Below are 13,795 nucleotides of genomic sequence, written 5' to 3'. Positions count from 1 at the left end.
GGCGGGTCCTGGGAATTCTGGGAAATGTAGTCCACACGATCTGTGGCCTGCGGGTGTCTCTGCCTACAAGGGCGAATGCCGTGAATTCCGGGAAGTGTTTTCGGGAAGGTGGGCTGAGTTATAGAAGCTTCTGCTCCTTGAGTGGGAAGTTGCTGTCTTTTTTCCGTGGTAGTTAGGATTAGTTTCTTGGGTCTTGGGAGCCCTTCCGAATTTCCTGGCCCCCACCCCCGGCACCCTCCAGGACCTGCCTTCGGTTTAGGGGAAAGGAAGCCTCGGCGGAGAGCAGGGCTTTGGGGCGGTGACGGCCGCAGTTTCCGTTTTCCCCGCGGAGCCTGCTCGCGTTTGGGGCTCTCTGTGGTGGAGTCCCCGGGTTCGTGGCCTGGTCAGGCTGTGTGTCGCCTGGTTTGAGGGTTTCCGGGGCTCTCGGCTCGCCTAATCCGCCCCCCTCCACCGCTCGCGCGGCCACTTCCTCGGGTGGCCCACGTTGGGGACTTACCCGATCTCGGGGGGGGGGGGGGGGGCGCTCATTGTCGTTCTTTAGAATTAACCGTCCTAATAGCATGGTTTGGAATTGCAAGAGGGCCTTCAAAGCAAAGACTTAAAACAGTCACGAGCTCCTACTGAATGGTGGCTTTTCTCGTCCCTGAATGGGCGGGAGGCCCGGGCTGGGGTCCGAGAGCTCCTGCTGCGGGGGTTCTGGCTGCTGTCTGGCTCTGCAGGACCCGTTCATTCTGGTGCCTACTTTCTTCTCTCTTAGGAAGGGTGGGGTTGTCTCCAACTTGAGCAGAGGGAGGCCGTGATTGAACTTTTTTTTATTTAACAGCAGGCTTTTCTCCCTGCCTGAGTGGAGGCAGAGGTAGTCGACTTCTTGACAGCTGGCAGCAAAGCTCCTGGTGAGTGCGACCTGACTTTTTTCTCTTACAGGGATTTGCAAGTCTATTATAGGACATGAGCTCTGGCCTGAATTTTGACCTTAATTGCTGACTTTAAGGACTCTAGACAAATAAATACATGTAGGGCCACCCTATGGCTCTGTGGAGAGGTACATTTTTTTTTTCTTATTTAAATATGAGGAGACTGAAGTGCAGGGAGTATTTATTACTTGATCATACACAGCAACTAGGAAGAGTGGAAGTTAGGGTTGGAACTTAGGCAGGCCTGGTTTACAGCCTGAGTTCATAACCTCTGTGATACATTCTCATCGAGCCATAGAACTTTTGGAATTAATTAGAGAGAATAAGTTGGGACTTGATAGTAGAGACTGTGAGAGCAAGGCTCATGGATTTTTCTTGAATTTTTAATAACACCCTCTTTTCCCTTAGTTTATCTCTAATGTTTCACACACTTATGGAGTCATATCATTGTGGAGCATTCAGAAACATTAGGAGGAAAAGTTTTTTTTTTGTTTGTTTGTTTCTGGTTCCAGGGATTGAACCCAGGGTGCTTAACCACTGAGCCACATCCTTAGTCCATTTTATTTTTTATTTTGATACAGAGTCTGGCCTACTTGCTTAATGCCTGGCTGAACTGCAGGGACTGGCTTTGAACTTGTGATCTTCCTATGTGTTCGCCACCATGCCTGTTTGAGGAAAAACCTTTTGACTGCTTGTGAATCCAGCATAGGATAGTGACTGTTAAACTTTGAAAGCATTTTCTTTAGTGGTTCCTTGTGTGCATTAGTAGTTATTTATGAAAAATGTTATCATATTTTTTGTTTTCCTTTTTATCTGTTTTACCTGGAAATTTCCAAACACCTCCAAGAGAGTAAACTAGCAAATTGCTACATTATCATGCTCATTTTTACTCTTTTTATTCTTTTTCTTACTACTCTTTTGACTTTACTAAAATTTAAGAAATTTTATATCATTTTAAATATATAGAAATTTGTGGAAAACCATAAGAGCACCTCTCGTCTGTTGGGAAAACTTACCACGTTTTGTCTGTTTGGTTTGTTTATCCTCCTCAGCCAAATAAAGTCACTATGAATTCTAGAGATAGTGCTTTTTTTTTAGCCTTCTCCAGCAAGGAAGCCCACAGTCTAGGATTCATCAATGCTTGATAAGCGGCATTTGGGAAGATCAAGTTATAGGGTTTCACATAACATGCTAGATAATTTTAAATACTATACTTGATAATGTTATCTATGGAATATTAATATCAATTAAAAGACTACTAATAATTACTTCTGTTATCTATTAGATTGTGCTATATAACTGCATGTTGTCTAATTGGCAGTCTCATATTTAAATCTGTTCTGTTTTTCATATAAAGTCCTTAGAACTGTTTTCCCTCAGGTCAAAGTTTACTGTATTGACTTTAGTTGCCATGTTTTTATGCTCTTGAAACTGGAAAGATTGGATAGGTTTTGTCTTTTTTTTCTTCACATAACTGAAAAATATAGGCAGATTATTTTGGACAAAGGTGTTCATTGTAGTGTCTAACATGTTTTCTCTTTAGGTTCAGATTATGCATTTTTTGGCAGGGATGCTACAGAAGTGGTGAAGGGTCCTTTTTATTGTGGCATGCCAGGAACTGAGTGATATTCGTTTTTTTCCCGTATTGGTAATCTAAATTTGGTTTACTTGGCCAAATAATATCTATCAGATTTTTCCACAATAAAGTTCCCTTTACAAAAACAATCTTAAGAGCTGGGTGTGCTGACAAACATCTGTCTTCCCAATGACTTGGGAGGCTGAGACAGGAGTGTCATAAGGTTGGGGCCAGCCTCAGCACTTAGTGAAGCCCTAAACAACTTAGTGAGACACTCTCAAAAAGAACGGGATGTATCTCAGTGGTTTAACATCCAGGATTCAATCCCAAGTACCAAAAAAAGGGAAAAAATAGTCATAAAGTTACTTTTGGGGAGATATTTTATTAGTGGATATTCTGTTGTAAAGAAAACTTTTCCTCTCCCTGTTTTTAATTCATTCATTCAAGTATATTCAATCAATGTGGACTCTGAATTCAGCTGATTTAAAAAACATGTAGATTAATAATTATTTTCCAACTTTTTAAATTATATTTTATATATCACCATTTCAAGTGTACAATTCAGTGATCCTAAGGTACTTAGGTTAGTAGAACCTGAAGTTAGTAGAATAACCATCATCTAACTTAGTTGAGATTGTTTTCTTTCCTCAGTTATATGGTATGTGCCACTTATAGTTAAACCTTATTCTCACCCCAAATCTGCAGCAACCTCTAATCTACCTTTTCTATAATTCATTTGCCCATTCTAGATATTTCATAGAATCATACTATATGTGCTCCTTCATGACTGGCTTCTTTCACTTAGTTTAATGTCCTCAAATTCATCTGTATTATATACGTCAGTACCTGGTCCTTTTTAGTTTCAGAGTAACATGCCCTTGTATGTGTATGCCCTGATTTGTTTATCCATTTATCCACAGGAGGGCATTTTGGTTGATTTTGGTTTTGCTTTATGAATAATGCTGCTGAGAGCATTCACGCGCTACTCCACTGAACCGGAATGTGTTGGTGAGCAGCACCCTGGCACCCTTTCATGTCTTGTTTTCTGCCTTCTGTGGCACTTTCTAGGCACAGTTCTGCTCTCCTGATATCGACGTGCCTTAGGACTCTGCCTATTCCATGAGGAGGAGGGAAAATGACCACATTCAATGTGAGTAAGGCTTGTTTTTCTCACTGTAAAACTTCCATCCTGCAACTCATATTGTCAGGTTTTCTTTTTTGAAGACATTTGTTGGCCATAGGCTTCCTTTGTTCACTCTGAGTTGACCTTGTTTTTAATTCTTGTTTTATTTTATATTATTTACTTTATAGAGTAGAAGAACTTGTTTGAGTAGATAATTATTGCACTTGGTACTTCCTTGCTCACATATTTACCATTTTTGTCTTTGTGTATTCTTCTTCATATGAATACACAATTGTATTCCTACTGTCGATACACCTTGAATTGTAAATCACAGTATTTTTTCCTGTTACTGGGGATAGTATGCAAGGACACTCTTCCTCTGAGCTACAATCCCTAACCTTTTTACTTTTTATTTTGAGAGAAAATATCAGTAAATTGCTAAGAGAGGCCTGAACTTGCTGTCTTCCTGTCTCAGTCTCCCAGGTTGCTAGGATTACAGGCAGTTTTAATTGTGTAATTTAGGATTACTGTAAGTTTAATTGTGCTATTTTATACACTGTAATGTTCATAATGTTACACGATGTTCATCTTTTATGGTGTATCGTGCTTATACACATTTAATTGATTTAGGCATTTGACTTTTTTAAGCAACAGTGTAGTGACAACTTTCCTACATAGAGACTGTTCCCCCAAAATCAATATTGAAAACAGTGTATCAGGTGGGGTTTTTTTTTGTTTCAGCAGCATAATTTAAGCTCAGTTTTGAAAAGGCATTTGGACATGTACCTTGTTAGCTGTTTTATGGATAAAGCATCCAAAAACTGCACCATAGGCTGTCTCTGCTGTTCCACACAAATATTCTTGAAGGTTTTTACCCAGGAAGAGCTGCACTCTATGGTCCCCATGGCTGTGTCATTCTGTGTTTAAGTGTTGCTTAAACAGCAAAACTGGGCACAGTTGCACACTAGATGGTAACTCCTTAATAGTACTCTTGAGTGTTTGAAGTAAAGGTGCGGGACTTTTTCATCACTGCGCTTCTGGTGAATCCCAGGAAAATCTATGTGTGTCATTGTGGGGGTACAGATGGCATGAGAGGGAAATTTGAGATGACCAAGTTTCAAAATCCAGAACAGTTTCCCACCCATTCTCTCTGCCTCCCAGTAAACATTGATAAGATTGAGGTCAAGTGTGTTTGATGTTATAGGAGATGGTGACGTTTAAGGACGTGGCTGTGGTCTTCAGTGGGGAAGAGCTGGAGCTGCTAGACTCTGCCCAGTGGAAGCTCTACCAAGATGTGATGCTGGAAAACTTCAGGAACCTGCTCTCAGTGGGTGAGTTTAGTTCCCCTCTCTGATGGCGTTTCAGCTCCCAGGAGTGGTTTTGAATCCTTGGGTGTTCAAGTTTGAGTATGCAACGAGAACCTCAATTCCTAGTAAATTTTATCTAGCTGTTACCTAGCATGTGCTTTAATCCTGAGTGTCTCTGCATGTTCCCGACCATTCAAACAAGATGCATTCCATTTGATAAGGAAAGAGAAGTTTTGGATGATGAAGACAGCTACCCAAAGAGAAGGGAATTCAGGTATGAAGCAAGCAAATGTGTGCTTGTACTTGACTCTTCCATCTGTTTTACTGTCTTAAGATGGTGGGCAGCAGCAATCAGGTCCGGGTCATCCATCCCACCAAGAGAGTAAACATCTGATACTGTACAGTACTATATTGGGTAAAGGATGTGAGATAGTATTTGATGAACTAAGTTTTGTGTTAGATGATTTTTCCCAGATATAGATTAATGTAGGTTGTTGTGAGGATGTTTAAGGTCGGCTAGGCTAAGCTCTGGTGTTGAGTTAGATAAGTATATTAAATGCATTTTTTAACTTAATCATGGGCTTATCAAGGTATAATACCATTTTAAGTTGTGGAGCATCTGAATTTTTGTTTTCCCATCTCTCCCTTTTGCTGTATAATCTCAAGAAAGGGGGAGTTTGTCTCTTTTGTTTATACCTGTATCCTCACTTTGTAGAGTAGTTCTGGTATATTGCAGGTCTTGGCAAACACTTAACCCAATGAATGAATTAAGGGATGGGGGGACTTCACTGTCTCTAGGAGTCATCAGAATAGCTAATGAGTGATACATAAACTAAATGAATCAGAACTGTTGGGGGAGGTTTTTCTTTATTTTCTTTTTTCAAAGATCTTTTCAATCTTTGAATGGCTGCTAATTCAATTTCAGCCTCCTTGGTTTTCCTCGACATGATTGTGTTGTACTATGTGCATTTGACCTACTTCCCAGGAAAACTTCTCATCATTCTTTTAGTCAAGGTTACCTCACTGAGTAATGTGCCTTTACTCTGACTTTTCCTGAGCCTTCCATAGCTCATTTATAGGAAGAAATCCTTCCTGATATCCACCTCTGAGGCAGCTCCTCAATCAAGGGAAAAGAAGTCTTCGTTTCCTGAGGTCTCAGACAACAGCCAGCTTTCAGGCTACCTTTCTCCTTTGAATGATTTTCTCTCTGCAGCCCTTTGTCTTCTCCAAACTCAAAGGCCCATCGCTGCACCCAGATTTTGCCTTCCTTGTGCATGAAAGGGAGCTGATGGACATGGCTGAATGCTGCCTATATTTCTTAAATACACAATATATATTTATATATATTTTTTCATCAATATTTTAAACAAATGTAGTTGTTAATATGTTAAAGAACATAGATTTCACACAATTTTTCCTTTATTATATAAGGGATATAATTTTGTATTTTGAACTGGTGAACTTATACCCTGGAAGGAATTGGTAAACTGCTCTCTCAAAACATAAACTTCCTGAAAGAGATGCTTCCTTCTACTCATAAAACTTCTATCTCTAAGTGACAGTATATTAAATATATCTGCATTCCCATGTGTATCAGTAGTTACCTATTTACCTGTTAATGTTTTCCAAGATTTGTCATTGGAAGTTAACATTCAATTTGAAACACTTAATTCAGGACTTGGTACTATCCTGACCAAAGTTTTTAGTGTTTTATGAGCATGAGAAATACATCTTTCACCATATCTATGATGGATGTTTTCTCTTTGTGTAGCTGTACCTGGGAGACTTCAGAAGGCATTTCATGTAATAACACATTTCTTGTCACGAAGCTCTGATAGTTTCTATTCTAGTCCTTTTTTCTAAATCCTTACTATAAGGTTTTAAATTTATTTCATAGCTTCCTAAAGGTTTGTAGTCTTCGGTTTGAAAATGGTTATAAAGGCATAATTCCATCCTAAATTTTTGACACTATGTTTTCGAAGAGTGCAGTAGTTGCTGGTAGAACCAACCAGGGCATAGCCCCTCACACTTTTGTTTCACACCTGGTAATTCTTGCTACCTTTGATTTTTTTCATTTGGAGTATCACCTTTTTATAGATGACTGGTGTGGGCTTTCAGATTCCTTTCTACACCACACCACTCTGCCTTGTGTGTATATGTGTACTACTAGGCATTGAACCTGGGGGTACTCTACCACTGAGCTACTTTCCCAGCACTTTTCATTTTTTATTTTGAGACAGGATCTCCTAAGTTGCTGAGGCTGCCTGGAACTGGAGATTCTCCTGTCTCAGCTTCCTGTGTTGCTGGGATTGTGGGTGTGCACCACCATGCATGGCTTGTCTGTCCTTTTCTTATTTCACAAAACCAAGTTATTGTCCATGTTAATTTGGTATAAGATTAGGTATGCATGTTATAAAATTCTTGTGCAGAAATACTTTGAAGATTTTAACACTCTCAGGTATTTGATATTTATGAATGTCATGAATTTAACCAACTACAAAGTTCAGAGAGACAGTTTATACAAGACTGCAATCACTTTATACCAACTAAAATTTGTAGTTTCCCAGCACTACCTTCACATTGACTGATTCACACAACTTTGCTTTATTTTTATAGAGGGACTAGTGCTATATTTGAAGTAGAAAGAATCAAAACTCACTGATTGGTTTTACTTTCATGGTTACAGGAAAAGATGTGTATTACAATTTTCCTATAGGGAAATCCTATAGCACAGAGTCCAGAGAAGAACTGTGTATGAGTGAAGTTTTCATCATACTCTTCCCATAGACTCCAGACATGTTATTTCCCCAGGATTAAAGTATGACATTGTACAGAGACCTGGTATTCAGAGTAGTTTTTGTGGCTCCGTTCCATAGGCATCATTATATAAGTCTGACTCTTTGATAACTTCCCATGTGATTAATTTCAATCTCCTGGTCATGACCTAAAGCCCCACCTTAAATCACATTGTTAGCCTTTTTGACATGGGAACATCCCCACCCAAATGTGTGTATGTCATAATAGTAAATCATATTGTTAGACTCTCTAGAGTGACCCATGACTCCCCAGGCCAAAAAAAAAAAAAAAAAGATTCTTCCCAAACTAGGTATTACAAGGGCCTGGCGATTACCTCTCTGAACAAATCTAGACTCCTTTTGGTAAGGTTTCTTTCTTTCCTTCATGAAAATATACTAGAATTCCAACATAAATCCAAAGACACAAAGTATTAACTATGCCATTTTTTATTAATGTTCTGTTGACCAATATTTCATTATATGCATGATATTATTATGATAATTAATAATTTAAGATCCTAGTCTGCCTAGGAAATTCAGTAGAAAATATTAATAGGTTAATTCTTTTTATCACATCACCATTTTTAAAATCTTTTTATTTTTTCTCGTAAGTCACATTTGAGATTTGATGTGTTTTAAATAGTCTCATACAACCAGATACCATGGTGTACAATGAAAACAACATTTTCCTGTACAAAACCTGTATTCATTAAAGCCTCGTGTCCTTTTTCATGTTGAAAACTCTAAACAGAGCCTTACATTGTCCACATTTCTGAATTCTCTGTCCTGATAGGAGGCAGGATCCAAACTGAACTAGAGACTTTTCCAGAAGCAGGACCACATGAAGAGTTATCTTGGCAGCAAATCTGGGAACAAATTGCAAGTGACTCAACCTTCAGTCAAGACTCAAGTATTCATAGCTCTCAGTTCCCCAGCCAAGGTGACTCACTGTGCCAGGACGGGCCAGGATTATCTCTAATTGACACAAGAAAGGAAGTTTACCTGGATGATGAATGTAAGCAGTCCCTCAGTGATGTCTCCAACTTTGACCTTCAATGGTTATACTCAGGAGGCAAGTCTCATAGAGGTCTTGAGTGTGGAAAAAGCTTCAGTTGTAGCCCAGGCCTTCGTATTCACCAGAGAATTCACATGGGACTGAATTGCTATAAGTATGATGAGTGTGGAAAGGAATTGAGTCAGAGATCCTCCTTGCTGCAAACTTATCAGAATGTGCACACTGTAGAGAAACCATTCAAATGTGAGCAGTGTGGGAAAGGCTTCAGTCGTAAATCTGTACTTAATGTTCACTGCAAATTACACACAAGAGAGAAACCTTACAAATGTGAGGAATGTGGGCAGGCCTTCATTCATTATTCACAGCTGCAGGAACATCAGAGAATCCACTCTGGGGAAAAACCATTCAAGTGTGACGTATGTGGTAAGAACTTCTGTGTTAAATCAACACTTCACAGGCATTTCTTGGTGCATACAGGAGAGAAACCATTCAGATGTGACACATGTGGTAAGAGGTTTCGTCGGAAATCAGCCCTTAATAGACACTACATGGTCCATACAAGAGAGAAGCAATACAAATGTAAGGAGTGTGGGAATAATTTCATTGATAGGCGAGAGCTTTATAAGCATCAGATGGTTCACACAGGAGAGAAACCCTATAATTGTGAAGAATGTGGGAAGAGGTTTAGATGGTCCTCCTACCTTTTGAACCATCAGCGAGTCCACAGAGGAGAAAAACCATTCAAGTGTGAAAAGTGTGGGAAGAGCTTTACTCAGAATTCATATCTTCATTGCCATCTGAGGGTGCACTCCAGAGAAAAGCCCTACCGATGTTAGGAATGAGGTAAGTGCTGCAACTAGAAGTGTAGTCTAGGCATGCATAGGAGATTCCACACAGGAGAAAGGCCCTATGCTAATAAGGAATGTGGGAAGAGGTATTTCTGGGACTCCAGTCTGTTGACACATCAGAGTCTCTACAGTAGAGACAAACAATTCAAATATGAGCTGTGTGGGAAGAGATTTACTCAGAATTCACAACTTCCTTTCCATCAGAGAGTCCATAATGGGGAAAAGTTATGAAAGTGTGAGGAGTGTGGGAAGAGCTTCAGCTAGGCCTCAACTCATTTGACCCATTAGAGACTCCACAATAGCAGAACCATGCAATTGTGAAGACTGTGGGAAGAGCTTTGGACACACATCATACATTAAAGACCAAGAGAAAGTCCACAGTAGAGAAATGCCTTAGAAATCAAGGACTGTGGGAAGTGGAGCTTGAATCTTGATTTGTGTTATAAGGCCCACACAGGAGAGAAGCCAAGCAGGTATGGAGAGTGAGGTAATTGCTTTGGTCATCCCTAAGATTTCAACTGCATTAGAGCACCCCCCAACCCCTGATAATTACCTTGGAAATGAGATGCATGTGGTGATGTTTTGTTTGTTTGTTGTTTTTTTAATATATATACTTTTAGTTGTCAGTGGGCCTTTATTATATTTATTTATGCAGTGCTGAGAGTTGAACCCAGTGCCTCACACATGCTAGGCAAGTGCTCTACCACTGAGCTATAACCCCAACCTGTGGTGAAGTCTTTAGTCAGTCTTTATAACTAGTCTCATTAGAAACCTCATAAATGGGGGTGAAGGTGATAACACTCAGTTTAAATTCATACCTTTACTTCATCAAAGAATCCATGCTGGTGAAAAATGTTATCCGAGGAAGTTTACAAGGGAAAACATTCATTAAGAAATGTTTCATGGGCTGGGGATGTGGCTCAAGCAGTAGCACGCTCGCCTAGCATGCGAGCAGCCCAGGTTCGATCCTCAGCACCACATACAAACAAAGATGTTGTGTTCACCAAAAACTGAAAAATAAATATTAAAAAAAGAAATAATACACAGAGCTTGCACAAACCCTTTAAAAAAAAAAAAAAAGAAATGTTTCACCCCAGCTCAGCATGTCCCAGTGGTCTCAGGACCACATAGTGGAGCACCCTTGTAAGTGGTGAAGTAAGGGTTTCATTCAGAAGTTTGACAATTATAGTCATCATTCAAAGATAGCCCTTAGGAAAAATAAGTTGGTTAGGTATAATGATTCCCATATGTCTACTAGACATGTCCCTGAGGGCAAGGACTTTGCTACTGAATCTCCACAACTTTAACATTGATTAGCACTTGGTAGGTGTGTTCAGCACCTGTTTATTAATGGATCAAAAGTAGAAAACATACAATATTTGAAAATTGTATCAAGAAGAGGAAACCTGCAGAAAATAACTTGAAGAACAAACATGAATTAAAAGGCAGAATGCAACTAGAGCTGCAATTGAGAGCACTATTTTTGATATTATTACACTTGCCTCCTGGCTTCTCCCTAGTCTCTGAATCTTTTGAATTTTTTTTCATACTACAGCCTGAAAGGTTTTGTTAACTGCAATAACATACCACTGATTATTTCACAACTAAATTTTCAGCACTGTTAGTTCAAGATTTACAGTAACACTTTCAAAGGCTCTAATGTAGTTCGTTAATCCTGAATTGATCGTGACTTGAGGTTCTCTGCACTTCTAGGCAGGGTTTGACATGATTGTCTCTGGTGCTGTAGCTTTTTTTAAAATCCATCTTCTTAGGTCAGAACTATGCAAAATTAGAATGATATTTGTCAAACTCCCTACCCCATATCTTTCTCTATCCCTGTGAAATACATGCTGAATAAAATGGAGTTTGGCAATTTCATCGAATGTATTTCTTATTGGGGCAGGATTAAAATTATGTGCTCTTTGTTTGTGGCAGTAAAACTATGTCTTTTGGAACGCAGCATGTTCAGAATGTATAATCAGAAATCAGAGAATGAGAAGTTATGGTAATGATGCTGCAATACCAACAAGTAGGCTTTTCCTAAATGAGAACCATTTATTTAGAGAAGAGCATTTAGTGGAAACATGGACCGTGCCTGGGATTTAGGGTTTAGCTGCAGGGATCACAGAAAGTATTATATTTATTTATTTATTTATTGATACTGAGAATTTAACCCAGGGGTGCTTAACCACTAAGCCCTATTGAGCCCTATCTTCCACCCCTTTTTCATATTTTATATAGTGAAAGAGTCTCACTGAGTTGCTTAGGGCCTTGCTGAGTTACTGAGGCTGGCTTTGAACCTATGATCCTCCTGCCTCAGCCTCCTGAGCCACTAGTTTCTATTCCTTCAGTAATATTTTCTTCATTATAATAATCTTTTCCCTTTCATTGAAAGCACAGTTATGGCAGCTTTGCAAAAGTCTTTGCTAAAGCATCAGTGGACAACTGCCTCTTTGAGGGTAGTCTGAGACCTGCAGGTCTTTTAAACAAAAGTTTAAAAAACCCAGTTCCTTTAAACAAAAATTAAAGAAAAATCTTTGCCTCTTAATTCCATCTGGATTCTGAAGGTTGATATTCATTGATTTGTTTCCCCTGAAAATGGTCATGTTTTTCTGTTTTTCCCTGGGTCAGTAATTTTGGACCATAGCCTGGAAATTGTGATTATTATACTGAGGATATCTGAGTTCTATAATATTCCTCCAAAGAGTACTGATTTTCATTCTTATATTTGATAATTAAATCAGCTGGCCTCAGACTGAAACTGCTTCCCATGTGTGGCAGTTTAAATCTCAATTAGGTTCTTCACATTGTTTTAATTAAAGTCTGTTCTGTTTGCTAGCCAGGGTATGTGCTAGCTAGATATGTGGTGGCATTTATACCCACATTTTGGGAATTCCTCCCTTTGGTTCTCTTCTTCCCAGGGTCTTCACACTACCAAACTTTCCATCATATTTGCTTGAACTCTTCTGAGTCTTTTTCAGTTGGAAAACTGCAGATTTCCCCTCAGAGTTTTAGTTACCTTCAGTTTTGCCAATTGGGACTTGCTCCCAGTACATAAAAAACAGAAAACTCTGTCATTCGCTCCCGTCAGTGCTGAAACCACCCATGGGATCTGCCTGCACTTGCTTATTCTCCAGGGCCATTGGATACACACCGACAAATATATTTTAAAATATAGAAGATAGGTAAGCTTATCAAGTATTCTAGTATTTAGTCTAGAGTTTACATAAAGTTGGTATCTGCTGAAATTTCAGTGTAACAAGAACGACTTATTGGAATGGAACCCCATATAAAAGCATTGAAAATGCTTCTACCACACTCCTCTTTTGCTCTTTACAGGCTTCCCAACCATCTCATGCCGATTCAAGAACTGTCTCACAGATGACCAATTTCAGATTTGATCAATTGTTACAAAATTTTAAAAACCCAGGAGGGTTGCCGTTACACTGTAGCCTCCTTCTCCTCACTCCTGTAGCATTCTGAAGACAGACCTGGTATTGGCACTAGCAGGCACAAAATGTGTGCAGGCCACAACTGATCTGAACCACACAGCATACCTCGCATCATCCAGCAAACACTCTGGCCCAACTGTCTCTTCTCTGCCTTTTCTATAATCACTGGAAAAATATATGACCAACTTTCCTTCTTGCTAGCATTTCACATAAGATGCAGTTCTGGGTAACCGGGACCTTGCTGGCCTTTCCAGGCTTACGGGGGGAGATTGGTCAAGAGGACACACAGTGGTAGAGTGAAGAGGTGGCAGATGATGGATGCCATATGCTTCTGAGTTCAAAGGGGCTTTTTAAAAAAAATAAGAACGAAAGAGGTGAGCTCCAAGAGGGAAGTGGCAATTGCAGAATTTCATTTGTTTGAAAGTGAGATGACAGTGTATGGTGGCCAGGGACCGAGAGGCCAGGTTTTAGATGTTGTACCCTGCAAGTCCTGTGATAAGAGTAGTGGCAGGGGGAGAGACTGAGTGTGGAGAGAAAATCTGTCAGGGAGGAGAAGGGAGAGTCAGATTGTTGATGACTGGATGGAGAAGGGCAGTGGGCAGTGGGCAGTTTGACATGAATATCCATGCCAGGGAAGCAGACTTCGAGAAAACAAAGACATCCCATTTCCAGGCCTCGTGCTAAAGGTGTGAGAGAGAAGATGGATGTCAGTATTTCTTCTAATTAAATTATTTAACAAAAATCTGTCTAAATATAAGGATATAA

General features: G+C 39.6%; 1 protein-coding gene across 1 annotated transcript; it reads left to right on the top strand.

The window, feature by feature from the left end:
• On the top strand, nt 1-9,705 carry LOC101963856 (zinc finger protein 235-like). The gene is made up of 6 exons (XM_040279141.2): nt 1-108; nt 824-893; nt 3,559-3,640; nt 4,818-4,944; nt 5,123-5,194; nt 8,509-9,705. Exons 3-6 carry the CDS (start codon nt 3,626-3,628, stop codon nt 9,564-9,566), a joined length of 1,272 nt encoding a protein of 423 aa, XP_040135075.2. The 5' UTR covers nt 1-108; nt 824-893; nt 3,559-3,625; the 3' UTR covers nt 9,567-9,705.
• Nucleotides 9,706-13,795: the final 4,090 nt, after the last annotated feature.

The sequence above is a fragment of the Ictidomys tridecemlineatus genome, chromosome 15 (assembly GCF_052094955.1).
Source record: "Ictidomys tridecemlineatus isolate mIctTri1 chromosome 15, mIctTri1.hap1, whole genome shotgun sequence".
NCBI classification, from domain to species: Eukaryota; Metazoa; Chordata; class Mammalia; order Rodentia; family Sciuridae; genus Ictidomys; species Ictidomys tridecemlineatus.
Note: the sequence above shows the minus strand (reverse complement) of the source record. Positions and strands in the feature narration are given on the sequence as shown.

Bases quoted from the DNA above. Each gene is read 5' to 3' on its own strand.
- LOC101963856 (XM_040279141.2), top strand. The intron at 4,945-5,122 runs GTGAGTTTAGTT...CATTCAAACAAG, and splicing joins CAGGAACCTGCTCTCAGTGG to ATGCATTCCATTTGATAAGG. The intron at 5,195-8,508 runs GTATGAAGCAAG...CTGTCCTGATAG, and splicing joins CCAAAGAGAAGGGAATTCAG to GAGGCAGGATCCAAACTGAA.